We start from the raw sequence: 19917 nt of genomic DNA on the forward strand, positions 1-19917 counted from the left end.
TCAACACCCCATCAACAGTATTTCAATTACAGCTAGTGTGTCAGCCTATATGGGAGAAAGGTCCACATTGACGCAGGACTAAGACTTACAAAACCCACGATATGGCGAGTATGGTTTTACGCCGCTTTTAGCAATATTCCAACAATTATCACGGCGGGGGACACCGGAAATGGGCTTCACACATTGTGCCCATGTCGGGAATCGAACCCGGGTCGTCTGCGTGACGAGCGAACGCTTTAACCACTAGGCTACCCGACAGCCCCTCGATAACTGGCATGGTGCTGTTACATCAAGGATCATAATCGGTGGCAATCTGGGATTCGAACCGACGACAAAGAGATCTTGGGTGAAGGAAATGCACAGATTCGGGCAAGAGAAAGCATAAATTTGAAAACTGGATTTGACGAAACAAACCTTATCAAAACATTACTAGGCCGAAAACAGTCACCGAAACACTGCAAAGCTAATGTCCAAAACACAACTAGATTCCCGAATCAAATACATCACCATTTCTTTATTGTTTCATTTTTTAGCCATCTTCAAACATTTTGACGAATACTATCTTTTGCCGGCAGTTTATTTGTCAGTGATTAAGGCTCCGGTCCACGCAGCAATTTTAGTGACGAGAGTTACGACCGTCTTAGTACTAAGATCGCTTTCTTGAACCGGGCTCAGTTAACTGGCCCAGTTTGACAGTTTGGTTATCTGTGTGTAAGGGGCATAACATACAGAAACATAATGTGGTTACAAGAGACTACCAGTTCCAGTCTATGATTGGCAGCCATTGCCCTGTTGACACCAGCCCTCTAAGGCTTTTGCTCTATCACCAATGCAATCTCACTGACGTATGTATGCATGGTCTACATGGGCCGAGTTCCCCATCTTCACTTTCACATAGACTTACAACAAGTCGTAACACTAACATAGGTTCTTCGTCTTGTGTCCTTGTCGCCAATAGGGACGTTATGAGAAATAAATGTGTCTTGAGTTGATGTCAACGGTACATATATCTTTTTGACGAGTTCCCCAGCTACGCTAGACTTACATCTAGTCCCTAAAATGAATATATTTTCTCCATAAAAAAAGTTGTTAAACTATAGGAGCCCAGAGACTCACTCCTGATACTGCAGTAATCTAGACTTGCTAAATATTATAAACTTGCATGGGCTTTATTGGATATATTTATTTCAGGGTCTGTATGACATACATAGACTTACAATAGTCGTAGGAGTGACAAGGCTTTATGCAAGTTTGCCTGCACGCCATAAGTGACATTATGAGAAAGAAATGTGTCTTGAGTTCATGTATAAAACATACATATATGTTGCTGACGAGTGTTTAATGTTGTATCAACGATTGTTACAGTTGTTTGTTAGTAAGGATTTATTAACATCTACAGGAACGGGGCGGTCGGGTAGCCCAGTGGTTAAAGCGTTCGCTCGTCACGCACGTCTCTACAGGAACCGGGGGCACGGGTGGCCCAGTCGTCTAAGGCGCCGCGATTCGCTGTGCAGAGTTGCATCCGCTGGGCAGCCAGAAACCTGTGATTGTGGGTTCGAATCCCGGTTCGCCCCGATTATGTTTCTAGGTTTGTCAGCACCATACCCGTGCTCGTGGGTTTCACCGAAGTGGTAAACGTCTGAGACCTGCATCTCTTCGGGCTTTCCTCCCACATTAAGCTGACACGCCTCGATATAACTGGAATACTGTTAAAAGCGGCGTTAAACCCAACTCACTCACTCACTCACTCACTCACTACAGGAACCGATATGCGCCTGGCCTCCTCCGGCCACCGCTTGTCACGGCTTGGTTGGCACATTCTGCCGAACACACAAGAGTATTGTCTTACACCATGGATCATGCAACTTTCTATCTTAATAATAATCACTCGTAACCATACACCGGTGAGTTTCTAAAGCAATCGAAATGGACCAGGACTCGATACCTATAGCCAAGTCAAAAGATGGACAAAAGTCATAATGTTTCACAGTCCATGTTATTTCTTGATTTAGTCTAGTCGAAAATGACGATAAGTTAAATGAAATAGGACGTTTTCGTATTAAGGTGTTTAAAGTTGATTTTTAGAAACCTAAAAAACCGCTTGGATTGTTCTTAAAGCCAGCCCCCAACATAAAACATGGACTTCTCTTTGTAATATCAGGTTTTCCAAGTTTGAACTCTTAACTGAACCTATGCTAATGACCTTTTATGTTCTTTCGAAACAGGGCATGACATTAAAACTGTCACGTTGAAACATATATTTGAACAAGGTTCCGGAAACCCGAGACAAAGATCAAAGCAAATACATATTTGTCCATTAGACTTCGTTATTGCATCTCATGGTCTTCACCTTGCATCACGACAGATGTGCATAAGAACTTTGATGTGTGAGGTGTGTGCTGCACGTGTATGGTTAAGCAATATCCCAGCAATATTCCAGCAATATCACGGCGAAATAGGTTTCGCACACTGTATCCATGTCGGGAATCGAACCCGAATCTTCGGCGTGACGAGCGAACGCTTTGACCACTGGGCTACCCGACCGCCCCGAGAATTCGTGAAAGTACATTATTGGGAAACAAATTACAGTAAACTACGTTTATAACCAACACTCTTATAACGAACTGACTGATATAACGTACTGTTTTGGGGGTCCCGGGCATTTGCTGTATATATATTGTATATATGATTATAATGAACTACGGTTATAACGAGCTAAAATTAGTGAGTTCGTTATAACCGTGGTTTACTGTATATATAAGATATGTCAATAAGCTACAGCCCGTTTCCCCTTTCTCTTACTTAACATTACAATAAAGATTATCACGTAGTATGACCATGTCAGTTAATTCAGGTGGCTTTCGGAAATCATCGGCGTGTACATCCTGAGCTAACACTGACACGAACAGCAATACGAACTACCTCCAACAGTCATCACAGCTCTTTGGTAGTGCCGATAATTCCTGAAATAGAATCTGCCCTCCAGTGGACGACATCGAGCGCGTGGCAATGCACTCTGTATGTCCACAGTGGTTGTCCGGTGGATGCGGGCCACTTTTGAATATGATATCTTTATTACAAGCCATCAAGTTCAACTGCGCTGCTGTTGGTTGTGTTGTGATGTGAACGGACAGAGTAGTGGCGGTTATGTCATAAAGAGGGACATAGTGATGCGAACAAAAGACTCCAATCCATTCAAATACGCCAGGTAGAGCCCCATTAACAGCAGGAAGACGATCCCATGGGAAGATGTGGTTGGTAACAAATAGTCCCGATAACCCGTCCTTCGCGAAATGTCCTTGGCGGGACATTTGCCGCACGTCTAAGAGACTACCCATCTCAACTCCACGTTTCAGAAGCACATCGGTTCGTTTCCCAAGTACCGCAAATGATTTCTTTGCGGTGACACGGTTATCACGAATGAAAGCCTGGAAGGTCGATACGATGCTTTCGTCGAACAACATGTCACCAGTAGCAAAAGCCTGTAGTTTAATTTTATTGCGGTAGTGGTGTGTGATTGTTTGGAACATAGACTTTAAGGTCGGTTTGGAGTTGGGCGAACAGCTTCTCTCGGTGACATTATAAGAATGCCAGCCGTATAGCAAAGCCTCCGTTTTTGCATCTGGGTCTGATGTAAGTAGCACTGGAATGACCTCAGGCTTCAGCCAGCTCCAGTTCTTCAGAACATTCCTTTTCGCAGTGTCATTGCCAGCGCGACTGTCCCAGGTCGTAAACAGAACGAGTACAGGTTTAACAGTAGTCTTATGTTTGTGTTGAGCAAAGAGGCTTGAAACCTGGGTTAGATTACGTAGATTTGTGTTGGTCAGGTTGAGCTCTGCTGGTCCGACCGCATCGGATGGGGTCTCTAGAGAGTGTTCATCCATGGCATAGTAATCCCCCAGACTGCGACTGAAGAGACCTGTAGCCCTAATGACTAGCCTCCCGGGGCGGACATACCGGCCGAACAGAACCAGGAAGGCGGCACCGAGAAGAATGTATACAAGAGGCTTACGGAATACGACCACGTTCATTGTTACAACACTAACCGGCGATTGTGGCCGTGGACTGTGAAGAAGATCTGGAAAAAAACAGTGTATGGGTTAGAGAAAGAGAAATATTCCAGATACATCATGGTGGCTTGTTAATAATGGTATCATGGTCAAAAAGCTGGTTAGGGGGCCATCCTTTTGATATATATATATATATATATATATATATTTTAAATATGTCCCCGTAATTCTTGAAAAAATCATATGCTTCATATATCTTCTTTGAGAGGCATTTAGAAGTTGGAGTGCTAAGTAAGGATACGATATATGGATGAACGTTTCGGTGTAGGTTCTATCAAGGAAGTGATAACGGTGTTAAAACCTACATCGAAACGTCGCTCCTAATTGTAATAAGTAAGTTGTTCATCCATATATCTTATCCTTACTTATGCTTCATACTGTTGGAATAAAAGAATTGCCTGCCACAGAAATTACAGTGTTGCAAATGCAATGTGTGTTTTACTTTAATATATATGATAAAAAAAATAAATATATATATATATATATATTGGGACAAAGTTTTATTTAAAGAATATTATCTGGTTTTGCAGCTGCAGCTGAAACAATATCTGGCCCCAATTCAAAATCGCATTGTGTATGCCATTGAAACTGTTCATCATAACAAGATAAGGACCACTTCCTGTTTTTAGAACTTGATTGTCTGAATTTATTCGAAACTGCATTATGCATATCCTAAACATAAAACCTACATTAAACGCACGTACCAAACACTCCGACCATCAAAGAGGGTCTTTCGCATACCCAATACCATACCTGCACATTCGACACATTCAATACCACACATTCAATACCACACATTCAATACCACACATTCAATACCACATATTCAATACCACACACACAATACCACACATTCAATACAACACATTCAATACAACACATTCAATACAACACATTCAATACAACACATTCAATACCACACATTCAATACAACACATTCAATACCACACATTCAATACAACACATTCAATACAACACATTCAATACAACACATTCAATACCACACATTCAATACAACACATTCAATACAACACATTCAATACAACACATTCAATACCACACATTCAATACAACACATTCAATACAACACATTCAATACAACACATTCAATACCACACATTCAATACAACACATTCAATACAACACATTCAATACCACACATTCAATACCACACATTCAATACCACACATTCAATACAACACATTCAATACAACACATTCAATACCACACATTCAATACAACACATTCAATACCACACATTCAATACCACACATTCAATACAACACATTCAATACCACACATTCAATACAACACATTCAATACAACACATTCAATACAACACATTCAATACAACACATTCAATACAACACATTCAATACAACACATTCAATACCACACATTCAATACAACACATTCAATACCACACATTCAATACACACATTCAATACCACACATTCAATACAACACATTCAATACAACACATTCAATACCACACATTCAATACCACACATTCAATACAACACATTCAATACAACACATTCAATACCACACATTCAATATAACACATTCAATACAACACATTCAATACCACACATTCAATACAACACATTCAATACCACACATTCAATACAACACATTCAATACAACACATTCAATACCACACATTCAATACCACACATTCAATACCACACATTCAATACAACACATTCAATACAACACATTCAATACAACACACTGCCACAGGGAACATTGCCATACAACACATTGTACACAACACATTGCAATGCAATTATACAATGTATACAATAATTTGCCGCACGACGCAGTGTCACACAATACATTGTCATACAGAAGATTTGCATACAACCCAATGTAAAGAACATATTACCATAAAATACAATGTATACAGTAATTTGCCACACGACGCAGTGTCACACAATACATTGTCATACAGCACATTTGCATACAACCCAATGTAAAGAACATATTACCATGAAATACAATGTATACAATAATTTGCCACACGGTGCAGTGTCACACAATACATTGTCATACAGAAGATTTGCATACAACCCAATGTAAAGAATATATTGCCATCAAATATTCTGTTGTAGTGTATAAAACACTTTTACATGAGGCATATGAGCGTACTACATGGTCATCATGATACGTGTATAGCAATTCTGTCAACCGTTAGTTATCAAAGGACCATGTTCATTATGGATCATGCTCAGAATTTGTTTATGATATATACATTACACTTGCATAAGGGACGACTATTTGATATTGGGGGCCAAATGTTTTCAACAGTTTGAAGCATAATTATTTTTTAAGCATTATCTGAGACAATGTATTCGATAAAATCCAAGGGAAACACCCCAAATATGAAATTGCCGGCCCCTTAGATACCCACGCACTCACCTTCGCGATAATGGTGTCCAAAGCTCTCAATGAAAGTGTACGACACGTAATTAAAATTGCGGGCTGGCCCTTCAGAACTTCGGTGACGTGGATTCAAATGACGTGGCTCGAACCAGATCTATGTAAAAGGAATCAGCCATGATAACATCACACCACTGGAAGATAGCAGATTGTCTCAGCCAGCAAGTGAGAACAAGGACGCGGGGATTAAAGTTCGTGACTATCAGTTTCAGAAAGTGGGTATAGGTAGACATGCGATAGACTGTCTCGCGGTAAATCTATCTCTTCTAGCCATAATCCGGGCTGTGTACTGTGGCCGGCTCACTGCATTTCGTACACCTTTTTTAAGTTCTACAGCATCGATCGGGTGGACATAACAATGATTATGAAGAGAATTTGTACAAGTGAACAAAGAATTTCAAATAGAAACGTTCACATTTAACAGTAGTTATTTAATAGTTTTATTTATTTACCAAATTTATAATGAATTAACTATTTTTATATATAATTTATTATGAAGTTTATGTTTATGCTCACTGCTTTTGTATTCGTTTCATGTTAAGTTTTTAAAGAACAGTTACACATGGTGGATGAAGATATCAAGATTAATTGTATGATAACTAGTATTAATTAGAAATAGCGTGTCACCTGTAATATCTCTGAACGACAGGCTTCAATGCTGTTTCCTCTTCAGTGATACGTGGCAATAACAGATACTATAGGGTATTCCTTGGTAAGTAGGCTCAAGATAAACCCGGTAGCACAATAGTTGATCGGATGGCAACAATGTCTGTTCAGTGAATATAACACAAATGGTGGCCTACTCTTAGTAGTGTGCTGGTTGATACAGTGTGTCATCATACCCAAACCATAAGGATGGTTGCTTGAATCTATTCGCATGGATCTTGTCCATCTGGTGATGTGAGGTGAAATTGGGTTTAACGTCGCGTCCAAGATTATTGCACTTATATAGCGTCGTGCATGCACGTGTAGGTGTGTTTGTGTGGCTGCTTGTACTAGTCCGGGCTGATGCCGATTTATTGTGCTAGCCCACTGAGATACCATGCCGCAGTTTAACATGAATACCCCATTCAGACACAGTATACTGACTCCGAGCCGACCAGTCCTTGTTTAAATCCCTTAATGCCGGACAGGGTAACAACAAGTACCATCTTTTAACGTCTTTTGGTATGACGCGGCCGGGCGGACGCTCTACCACTAGACCACGGAGGTCTCTTGTCCATCTTATTCATTATACCTGTTAATGAAACGTTAAGAAGAATAGTTTAAACGATGATGCAAGCGTGCATTTGTTCCCTACTTTGACATGTTCTACATGTTTCAGTGATTTTAGGGGGAAAATTGACTTGCTTTTGTATGTGTTTGTGACGGGTGCCACGGCACCGGTATGGCAGGATACGCTCAAAACATTGTATTTGATAATCTTATCATATCGATAGTTAATTCATTTCAAGAAATAAAAACCTTGTGTCTCAAAAATAATTTGAATGAATTTGCATGGTATGCTGAACCTTTGATATAAACCGCTGCACAGCACAACTCACTCACTCACTCATTGGGTGTCTGTCACAACTGGATGATGAAGTCACGTATCCAATGAAGTCTCGCTGGCTAGTTCACATTAACGGTGTATATATCATCGGTATATGGTGCCTTCTGGAACTTGTATCTAAGTACAAACCTGAACGATTTGTACCTTTTATTAATTTTGTACTTAGGTGTTTCAAGTTTCTTTAATATTTCATCTTTAAGAGAAACAGGTTCTTCTTGAAACCGCCTTGAATTAATATTGTGCCAAGCTTGTCCAAACATTATATAGAGTTAGTGTCTTTCGTCAACATTAAGAAGCGTTGATTCATCTGGTGGTCGTAATATGATGGAAATGACGGAATGAAAATACATATTTTTGAATAAATGAATGATTCTGTGATTATCCAGATTTCATATTCAAGATGACTTGTTACACATACCAACAAAAACTGAGATCCCCAGATGGTATAGGTAGATCTGAATCCGTACTTTAACTGAAGAAATGTACCAAACGTGTGCTGTCCAGAGGAAGTATTTGCTAATAACCCACAAAAAATCCATAATTCATAATACGCTACAACATACAGCATAATTATGACACTAATATCAACAAATTGACTCTTTCATAGATCAATTAATAGTCCTAATCAGCCCTATACTCAATGACGGATACTATACGTCTATATTATATATGTTTATTATCACAGTAACGTTCAATGCCTATTTTATCTGTATGTCAACGCATTGTTAATGGATGCATTTAGATACAAATATATTGTAATTGAATGGGTGGTATTTCTGTAAGTGGGAATCGTTTGTTAATGCGTCACAGCTGTAGGGTGGGGGATATATCTCGACAATCGGAGAGAATCAGTAGTTTGTTTCTGGGTATCGGAAAGATAAAGATACAATGAGTACCGTGTCCCTTTGGTTGGCTTATATACTGGCCATAGCCGCTGTCTTTGATGTTGTGACGTCATGTAAGTATTACTGCTATTTGGAAACGGAGTTTCGTAACTGTGATCACGATTTCCTTAGAACTGACTTTATTTAGGTTAATATTGATTTTGTAAAATAAAGTATTTATCTGATTATTCCTATTTATATGAAACTTGTTCTTAAAAAAATATTTAAACATTAAGACAAAACTTTTTACAACGTATAAATAATATTCGGTGCTGTTATCCAAAGTTTAATAATACAAAGAGGATATTTCGGATACAAGATTATTTTTTTCGTAATTTTATTTATCTCAAATTTAATGAAATCAATCTTAATAACAATAGATTATATAGGATGCATAGTGATTATGATATTTATTGATATTTAATTTTCATTGTTTTCTGTATATATTTTTATTAACCTTGGTTTCATATCATATAGGAAACATTCATTTTCATATATGTTTTATGGATAATGATAATGATCGGCGTTTTCATGGTATCATCCGTTAATTATTCCCTATTTGAGAGCGATTCATAAACACATGCTTGTGATACAATCGGAATCGTGCAATGGACTTCACATAATTATGGAAATCAAACTTTTTGTCCTTTTTTAAACTGTTTGATTGTCTCCAGGATTATCATTACTTTAATTAAGTACAATGTGTGAAGCCCATTTCTGGTGTCCCCCGCCGTGATATTGCTGGAATATTGCTAAAAGCGGAGTAAAACCATACTCACTCCCTCACTCACTTTAATTAAAACTATATGACTGTGAAGAGGAGGAATGGCAATTGTGATACATTTCATATTATCAGTTTGTTACCCGATATTTCACCGTCATTTTAAGTTGGAATATGTTCCGATACTACCCCGGGTGATATGGTAGAAATTGGGTACTCTCTGTTTCAGTACCGCCTTCGTGGTCTAATGGTAGAGCGTACGCCCGGAGAGCGGAAGGTCCGGGGTTCGATCCCCAGCCGCGTCATACCAAAAGACGTTAAAAGATGGTACTTGTTGTTACCCTGTCTGGCGCTCGGCATTAAGGGGCTAAAACAAGGACTGGTCGGCTCGGAGTCAGTATACTGTGTCTGAGTGGGGTATTCATGTTAAACTGCGGCATGGTACCATGGTATCGCACTATAAATCGGCATCAGTCCGGACTAGTACAAGCAGCCACACACACACATACACGTGCATGCACGTCGCTATATAAGTGCAATAATCTTGGACGCGACGTTAAACCCAATATCACCTCACCTCACCTCTGTTTCAGTGGACTGTGACAGTGGAGAGTTTGAATGTGACGGCGAGTGTACCCCTGGACAGTGGCGGTGTGATGGTCAGGTCGACTGCTTGGATGAATCTGATGAAGCTGGGTGTGGTAAGGATGTTCACGCATGCTGTATGGAATGTTACATGTTAAATGTTTGTTTTTTCATGGAATTCGGACTGCACCTAGGATCTGGAGGTGGTTGTCACATTTTCCAGTTAACACTTCAGTTGGGGGTGAATTTACACCACCAGTGTGTGATTTACATTTTGTTGTTGATCTTGTGCACATCAGAAATTTGGAATTTATCATTGGGTTCTATGTTTAATTTTTAAGGTTTGGGACGGAACCACTGTCCCTATCAACTTACCCCTCAAACAGCCACATGACGCTCTTTGAAATCTTCACAGACAGAGCATGTTCGATTTTACCTCTGAAGTTGTGAAACGTGCAAACAGTTTCAAAATTAACCAAAGCGCGACAGTGCGACAACGCAAAATATTTGTCGCCTTGTCTCGCTTTGAAAAACATTTTTTTTATTTTGCCAAAGGGCGACAACGCGACATTTTTCAAGGTCAAAATATGTCGCGTTGTCGCATTGTCGCCCCATTCTAAAATGTGTAAAAATCAACAACGCGACAGTGCGACATATTGACAACACGATAATGTCCCTTCTAGGACTCCATACACATATGTGAAGCTGACGGTACATTTCTTGGCCAGCTTCCCTTGTTTTAATGTTGCAAATCCGAGCAGAAATTTCATTCGCATTATATACGCACCTGTATCATCATAATCTGCAACGCACCATGCTGTTGCTTGTTAGATTCACTGACGTGTTCTCCGGGGTGTTCCGAGTGAGGACAGGTCCACAGTCGTCCTCATGTGTAAGAGTCAACTAATATGGAGCGATTGTCAGGTTCTGTGCCTTGGTTGATTGGCGCCATTGTGCTCTAATGGCGTGGATCGTTGCAATGGCTTTCAGTCACTGATAGGTCTGGTCCAGACGCGAATAAGTACTGATCACTGAAATATAAAACTGGACTATTGATGAGAGCGGCGTTGCACAACACTCACTCATATATTCGCACCCTTGCTGAAGTGAGAAAACGTTCAACTTTATGGATAACAGCTCCTGGTTTATTGCATATAGCGATTTTTCGATGTAGATTCTTACACCGTTATCAAGCTGGAGTGGAAGACAGTTGTCAGCCTCAGTAGCAAGACCATCACCAGTCCAACTTGATAACGGTGTAAGAATCTACATCGAAACGGCCCCATATGCAATAAAACAGAAGTTGTTGTCAATAAATTGTACGCTCTCTTACTTTCTCACCAACTTCTAGAATGACAATCAAACTCTCACTGCACTGGAAAGCTTTTTTCGACCGTCGTCACTTTTCTCACATTGTCTACCACGAAAGCTGTCACAGCATGATGTCACTGATATATTGCTGTTCTTATTGATATTCTTCGCCAGCACACTTACACAGGCGCGTAATCTGAGTCGCATCTAGCCAGGGTACATCTCAAATATACATATCCATACCAGATCTTTATATATATATATATCTCAAATGTACATCTATACTCGGTTGTCATGCATTCAGTGTTGGCTTTCTCGACCAGATCTGTATCGACATGCATGTCAGTGTTGGCTGTCTCGAACAGATCTGTATCGACATGCATGTCAGTGTTGGCTGTCTCGAACAGATCCGTATCGACATGCATGTCAGTGCTGGCTGTCTCGAACAGATCTGTATCGACATGCATGTAAGTGTTGGCTGTCTCGAACAGATCTGTATCGACATGCATGTCAGTGTTGGCTGTCTCGAACAGATCTGTATCGACATGCATGTCAGTGTTGGCTGTCTCGAACAGATCTGTATCGACATGCATGTCAGTGTTGGCTGTCTCGACCAGATCTGTATCGACATGCATGTCAGTGTTGGCTGTCTCGAACAGATCCGTATCGACATGCATGTCAGTGTTGGCTGTCTCGAACAGATCTGTATCGACATGCATGTAAGTGTTGGCTGTCTCGAACAGATCTGTATCGACATGCATGTCAGTGTTGGCTGTCTCGAACAGATCTTTATCGACATGCATGTCAGTGCTGGCTGTCTCGAACAGATCTTTATCGACATACATGTAAGTGTTGGCTGTCTCGAACAGATCTGTATCGACATGCATGTCAGTGTTGGCTGTCTCGAACAGATCTGTATCGACATGCATGTCAGTGTTGGCTGTCTCGAACAGATCTGTATCGACATGCATGTCAGTGTTGGCTGTCTCGAACAGATCTGTATCGACATGCATGTCCTACTGCACATGCAGCCATGGCCTCAGATTGACACCAAGCAGATTAAAATGCATATACATGCATTGCAAAAATTAATCAATTTAATTTTCATTATTCCTTAAAATCGTGCATTTGATTAATACCAAATGCGCCTGGTATTGCAATTACACGTGTTTGTTGTTTACTCATGACAATGGTATAGTGGTGAAACTTTGCCATCCAATACTTGTGAACTAATGACATACAGATTTGAAGTGAATGACATATTAACTTCATGCTTTTGATATTCATAGGTATACTGCATACCCCTGACTTACATATGTCATAGTTTACTCCTTACCTACAAATTTCATAGTTTACTCTTGACGTACAGATATTCTGATACATACAGATTGCATACTTGTAACATATAGATTTATATCAGTGACATACAGATTTATACACATGACATATGTTTCATACCAGTGGCATGCATATACTCACCGCCAAAAGAAACGCAAATACCATACATGTTGGTTAATATATGAAGACTTTCTCATATTCAAGAGATTAGATTGGTTCGATGCTCAAACGAACATTCTGGTATGTTGTGTGAACCGATGCTCAGGAACGCATGACGTCATAAAACCATGACTCGAGATGCACCATTTGTCTCGTGCAGGATTAGCGTGTAAAGTTTAGAAATCATTGCTGCTTATCGTCATAAGAACAAAGGCACTCCGTTGTAACACTAGTTTGTCATTAATTGGTACACATTGAAAACATCTGTTCTTAACGTACATACTTCTCTGTATGTTTCTATGGTTCGCGTTTCTTTTGGTAATGAGTATATATTGTACTGGTGACATATACAAATTTTACACCAGTAACATCCATATTTCATATTCATGACATTTAATATGTCTGACATTCGAGGTCGTTGCACATGTTGAACTGACGTCGATCTGTTCCTGCAGGAGCTGTTGAGTGCACCTCTCGACAGTTCCAGTGTGGGGACGGTGAGTGCATCAACGGCGTTCTCACGTGCGACGGTAACGCCAACTGCAAAGATGGAACCGACGAAATATATTGCGGTGAGTGCATGCATAATATTATTAAACTTCATTGAAGGGCGTCTCTGTGCTATCTAAGGGCATAGGCCTCCCGGTCGCCTAAGGCGTCACAATTCACTGGGCTGAGTTGTCTCCCTTTAGGTGTGCTAGGATTTCTGATCTTAGGTTTGAACCTCAAATTTACCTTGAAAGGATACATTGTTTTCTGTACCAAAGTGATAAACGTCAAATATATACCCGAGTCGCTGTGGTCGCATCTCTGCTGACACGCCGTGATATAACTGAGAGTCTACGATGCCACATTATTTTATTAACCTTGAACTGTGACTCTTTTAACTATTATCTCTATAATATAATAGTCATATATATTATTACATTATCATAATAATTATTATTTTTTCATATCATATCATATCATATCATATCATATCATATCATATCATATCATATTATATCATATCATATCATATCTATACACTAGCCAGGAGCCAGTATGTATCAGGACATGTTGCTGTTTGAGATTTGGTCATAATGTGAAAATGTCAACATCACGTGTCCAAACGTCATTCCCGCATCGTATTTATTGTTTCTAGATGAGCGTGAATGTTTCGACTCGGAAATCAGCTGTGACAACGGGCGTCGGTGCATCGACAAGGTCCGCAAGTGCGACATCTATCGGGACTGTCTGGATGGCGCTGACGAGAACGATTGTGGTTTGTACAAAATATGATTGCTGAAGCTCCGATACAATGTGTATAATAGGTATAAGGATTGAATATTACAAAACCCACGAAAAACGAAACGAAGAAATTAAATATGCCTTGGAGGTTTTTTACAAGAGGAATGGGGGTCTTCCTCGGAAATTACGAAACTGCATGATTATCCAATATATACTCAAAAAAGTTAAGGACCGCTCGATGCCATGATAGACTAACTATAATAATGTGAAAGAATCAGACGGTCCTTCACTTTTTTAGTGGCATATATCCGGTTCGTTTTTACTTGAATTGATATAATGGGAACCAAAAAGATGCCAGACACAATATCGGATAAACGGAATTGTCAGATTGGTAAATGTTTAGATTGTATCAACCGATTTTGTTTTTTTCAATCTCACCGTTTCTTGCATACGCAAACAGTTCAGAGAGATAAGATTTGTATTGTGTGTTCACATTTCAATGAATATGTCACTACCACAATCTTGTCATAAGAGGCGACTAACGGGATCGGGTGGTCAGGCTCGCTGACTTGGTTGATGCATGTCATCGTGTCTCAATAGCGTGGATCGATGCCCATGATGTAAATCACTCAGTCTGGATTGTTTGGTCCAGACTCGATTATTTCCAGACCGCCGCCATATAGCTGGAATATTGCTGAGTGCGGCGTTAAACAAAAAGACAACAAACAAACATCACCATTATGTTAGCAGTATCTGAACAGTCATGTCTAGTTCAAATGTGAGAATGCCGGAGAATAAGAAATATATAACCATGTTTCAAAATGGTCAGATCAATGGCACTGTTTGAATTATGAAAATTTACAAAAGCGTTTAATTTTATAAAGCCATAAATATTCTGCATATATGCATATATGTTCAACAATAAGAAATATTGGTGGGACATATAATGCGTTTATACGGTAATACGGCAAAATGAAGTATGACTAGGAGGCTTTGTGTTAATACCAAGCCTATGTCCAGTGTACAAACTGTCATCACCCATTATCTGTATGTAGAGTCCAGGCAATGTCCAGTATACAAACTGTCATCACCCATTATCTGTATGTAGAGTCCAGCCAATGTCCAGTATACAAACTGTCACCACCCATTATCTGTATGTAGAGTCCAGCCAATGTCCAGTATACAAACTGTCACCACCCATTATCTGTATGTAGAGTCCAGCCAATGTCCAGTATACAAACTGTCACCACCTATTATCTGTATGTAGAGTCCAGCCAATGTCCAGTGTACAAACTGTCATCACCCTGTATCTGTATGTAGAGTCCAGCCAATGTCCAGTGTACAAACTGTCATCACCCATTATCTGTATGTAGAGTCCAGCCAATGTCCAGTGTACAAACTGTCATTACCCATTATCTGTATGTAGAGTCCAGCCAATGTCCAGTATACAAACTGTCACCACCCATTATCTGTATGTAGAGTCCAGCCAATGTCCAGTGTACAAACTGTCATCACCCTTTATCTGTATGTAGAGTCCAGCCAATGTCCAGTGTACAAACTGTCACCACCCATTATCTGTATGTAGAGTCCAGCCAATGTCCAGTATACAAACTGTCACCACCCATTATCTGTATGTAGAGTCCAGCCAATGTCCAGTATACAAACTGTCACCACCTATTATCTGTATGTAGAGTCCAGCCAATGTCCAGTGTACAAACTGTCATCACCCTGTATCTGTATGTAGAGTCCAGCCAATGTCCAGTGTACAAACTGTCATCACCCATTATCTGTATGTAGAGTCCAGCCAATGTCCAGTGTACAAACTGTCATTACCCATTATCTGTATGTAGAGTCCAGCCAATGTCCAGTATACAAACTGTCACCACCCATTATCTGTATGTAGAGTCCAGCCAATGTCCAGTGTACAAACTGTCATCATCCTGTATCTGTATGTAGAGTCAAGCCAATGTCCAGTATACAAACTGTCATCACCTATTATATGTATGTAGAGTCCAGCCATTGTCCAGTATGCAAACTGTCACCACCCATTATCTGTATGTAGAGACCAGCCATTGTCCAGTATACAAACTGTCATCACCCATTATCTGTATGTAGAGTCCAGCAATTGTCCAGTATGCAAACTGTCACCACCCATTATCTGTATGTAGAGTCCAGCCAATGTCCAGTATACTAACTGTCATCACTTATTATCTGTATGTAGAGTCCAGCCAATGTCCAGATGGAGAGTTCAGCTGCAGTGACATCTACTGCATCAGCAGTAGCTCCGTCTGCGACGGTTATCCCCACTGCCCCGACAGCAGCGACGAAGTCAACTGTGAGTAGGAACTATCTATTGGCCACACGCCACTGAGAGAGAGAGAGAGAGAGAGAGAGAGAGAGAGAGGGAGAGAGAGAGAGAGAGAGAGAGAGAAAGAGATGGAGAGAGAGAGAGAGAGAGAGAGAAAGAGATGGAGAGAGAGAGAGAGAGAGAGAAAGAGATGGAGAGAGAGAGAGGGTGAGAGAGAGCGAGGGAGGGGGAGAGAGAGGAGTGAGAGAGAGAGAAGGGGTGAGCGAGAGAGAGACAGAGAGAGAGGGGAGGGAGCGATAGAGAGAGAGAGAGAGAGAGATGGGGAGAGAGAGGCGGCGACAGAGAGTGAGGGGTGAGAGAGAGCGAGAGAGAGAGAGGGGTGAGGGAGAACGGGAGAGGGAGAGGGAGAGGGAACGAGAGAGAGAGGGGGTGAGCGAGAGAGGGAGAGAGAGGGAGGGAGCGATAGAGAGGGGTGAGGGGGAGAGAGAGAGAGAGAGAGAGAGAGAGGGAGGGAGCGAGAGAGAGAAAGAGATACAGAGAGAGATGAATTAATGACGAGGGTTCGCTATGTGTCGTTATATATTGAATCAAATAATAAAATCCAACAGTATAGTGGATTCAGCGTAAGCCGGACTATGTCGGCCGACCAGTAAATTTGCAAACAGCAGTGCAGCTGTCAGGTACAAGCAAGAGTTACGTCCCTTATTGCCCCGTGAATTTGGTCTCTTGCCTTCATACCTGGATTAATTGAGGTCTGCTTGTGACAGTTCAGTGAGCGATCGTGTGTTTGGAAGAGATACTGTATCAAAGCAGAACCAATAGCAAATGTTAATAAAGATGCGATGGATGCCTGTAGATGCGTATACGATATAGATCTACATGTATACGTGTGTTGCCCCACTACATGGTTAAGTCAGAACTATGAGCCTTTCAAAACACATAAATAATACTCATCCCGCCATATCTTATTGCCTCCTTTTAGTCATTTGCAAAGGGGTTTTGACAGGCCATCTTTAAACGTCTTAAAATATAAGTGCAACAGTATTGAAGGCGATATTTAACCCAATTTCACCTCATTTTTAACAGCTTAACAAATAGCCTTTAACGCCTATACACATACAGTGATGTGCAAGAGGCAAGCATGTCTATAATTACATACTAATCACATTGTTTATTCTGACTGATATTATCTTTTCACTGTGTTCATACGTGATAGTATTATCGTCATACCGTATATCTTGGATATATTGTGAATGCAATAAATTTATTTTTAATCAACCGTTTGTGGGTTTAATGTGCATGTTTAATTGCTAAATTTGAGGATTTTACGATCACTTCATTCAACCTATAAACTCCACTTCAGGCAAATCTTGCCAGCCTGGCGCGAAGCAGTGTCCAAATGGTGAGTGTGTCCCTGCCTTCTTTGACTGTGAAGGTAAATAGCTGCGACAGCAGAGACGATGTCAACTATGACAGCTATGTGACCAACTGCACCCTACAGGTCAGTATTAGTAAATGACATTTAAATATCAACTTGTGTTTTATCCTTATTATCAAGAACATAAAGCGCCGGGCAAAAGAAACGATACACTTAAAAGTTGGATTAAAAAAATACAAACGTTATCAAAACATACTAGGCTGAAAACAGTCGCCGAAACACTTCAAACTTAAAGTCCAAAACACAACCCGTATCAAATACACCACTATCGAATAACATTTTTTTGTTCCTTTCATTTTTAGCCAACATCAAACATGGGTGTAAACTTTATTTTGCCTGGCAGTTTGCAATTATATTTTTCGGCTCCAGATCCGACTGAAGAAACTTTTTTTGATGGTTTACTTGTTGGTCGGAATCTATTTTGAAATAAATCTACATTCTTTTTATCTATAAATAAACAAATAAACGCCCTGGGTGACATGAAGGCTTGCCTACCGGGAATTAGAAAAGAATAAAACTTATGAACCATTTATGTCTTTGAAAAAAAGAAAGGAGGACCAGTGAGGGTATTTTATAGGGCGATAAAGGCACGGCAGTGGAGAACTAATACCTTCTGTTCTGACAGCAACGGTTTCTTGTGAACATGATGAAGAACAGTCACGAATCCCCACGAGCACAACCAACTACTCGCCTTCCACGAATAGCACACACGTATATTGACTAAACGTCCAATGTCACCTCAAGGCATACGTACCCATTGGGATTGAACATTGAATTTGTTTTTTTGTGTTTTTTTTTGTTTAACGCCGCACCCAACAATATTCCAGCTATAAGACGGCGGCCTGTAAATAATCGAGTCTGGACCAGACAATCCAGTGATTTACATCATGAACATCGATCCACGCAATTGGGATCGATGACATGCATCAACCAAGTCAGCGAGTCTGACTACCCGATCCCGTTAGTCGCCTTTTACGACAAGCATAGTCGCCTTTTACGGCAAGCATGGGTTGCTGAAGACCTATTCTATCCCGGATCTTCACGGGTCATTGAACATTGAGAGTTACTGTGTTACGTTCTGGTACAATCTCTCACCACGAACAGCTGCAGGCGTACGAAGGTTACCCGATCAGTCAAACAGTCACTCAGACATTTTTTTTTTACAGATCACGGCACCAGAAACGGCATCCAGGTCCTTGTATAAACAGTCATTATGTTGTTGTTTTTCTGGCGTGGAATATACTTTTTTGGTTTTAACAACTGTCAATAAACAAATACTGTGATTATTATAAAATGTTATTATTTCTCAAGCGTTGTTATTTCTTTTTATACGAGTCTCTCCAAATGATAGCTGCTGCGATTACGATGAAAACGCATGATATCTTGCATTGCATCATATTATACTTATGGGGTATGGAAAGTTATATGTGAGTGGCTCACTGTCTATGTACGACTGATTTTAAGAAATGGAATAAGAGACTTCTCGTTTCCGAGCGAACGATTACAAGAATACTAACCCGAGTTTAAACCATCGTAGAAACACGAATGAACAATACAACGAATTCGAAGTCTATCTTTCTATGATCCATATACGTCGCTTTATAAGTGCAATAATCTTGGACGCGACGTTAAACCCCATTTCACCTCACCTTACCTATGATCCATATAACATGGACGGCTCTGGGATCTGAGATCTATCTACGCCCAGAACTTAGCGAAATGGTCAAAGTAAAAGGCGCTAATTAATCCTGTTGCACATTAAATGAACACATGTGACCTTTAGTAATACGAGGGCTGGTCAAAAAGTTCTAAGCCTGACTAATTTTCAACATTGGGCCATACCAAAGTAAACTAGTCCATGCAGTACAATGTTTGAGTA

At 40.3% G+C, this 19917-nt stretch overlaps 2 protein-coding genes across 2 annotated transcripts; one reads left to right on the top strand and one right to left on the bottom strand.

The window, feature by feature from the left end:
• Positions 1 to 1692: 1692 nt before the first annotated feature.
• LOC125382017 lies at positions 1693 to 11538 on the bottom strand. Its single transcript, XM_048399525.1, has 3 exons — positions 11042 to 11538; positions 6492 to 6609; positions 1693 to 4078 (listed from the first exon to the last, which is right to left on the bottom strand). Exons 1-3 carry the CDS (start codon positions 11051 to 11053, stop codon positions 2919 to 2921), a joined length of 1290 nt encoding a protein of 429 aa, XP_048255482.1. The 5' UTR covers positions 11054 to 11538; the 3' UTR covers positions 1693 to 2918.
• LOC124112769 (low-density lipoprotein receptor-like) lies at positions 8865 to 19337 on the top strand. Its single transcript, XM_048399526.1, has 7 exons — positions 8865 to 9022; positions 10263 to 10370; positions 13518 to 13634; positions 14207 to 14326; positions 16514 to 16627; positions 17964 to 18101; positions 19205 to 19337. The coding sequence occupies exons 1-6, from the start codon at positions 8953 to 8955 to the stop codon at positions 18041 to 18043; spliced, it is 609 nt and encodes a 202-aa protein (XP_048255483.1). The 5' UTR covers positions 8865 to 8952; the 3' UTR covers positions 18044 to 18101; positions 19205 to 19337.
• Positions 19338 to 19917: the final 580 nt, after the last annotated feature.

The sequence above is a fragment of the Haliotis rufescens genome, unplaced genomic scaffold (assembly GCF_023055435.1).
Source record: "Haliotis rufescens isolate VD_foot unplaced genomic scaffold, xgHalRufe1.0.p SCAF_2, whole genome shotgun sequence".
Classification (NCBI taxonomy): Eukaryota; Metazoa; Mollusca; class Gastropoda; order Lepetellida; family Haliotidae; genus Haliotis; species Haliotis rufescens.

Bases quoted from the DNA above. Each gene is read 5' to 3' on its own strand.
- LOC124112769 (XM_048399526.1), top strand. From the start codon at position 8,953: ATGAGTACCGTGTCCCTTTGGTTGGCTTATATACTGGCCATAGCCGCT. The intron at 10,371-13,517 runs GTAAGGATGTTC...CTGTTCCTGCAG, and splicing joins ATCTGATGAAGCTGGGTGTG to GAGCTGTTGAGTGCACCTCT. The intron at 16,628-17,963 runs GTGAGTAGGAAC...ACTCCACTTCAG, and splicing joins CAGCAGCGACGAAGTCAACT to GCAAATCTTGCCAGCCTGGC.
- LOC125382017 (XM_048399525.1), bottom strand. The intron at 4,079-6,491 runs GTGAGTGCGTGG...GTTTTTTTCCAG, and splicing joins TGGACACCATTATCGCGAAG to ATCTTCTTCACAGTCCACGG.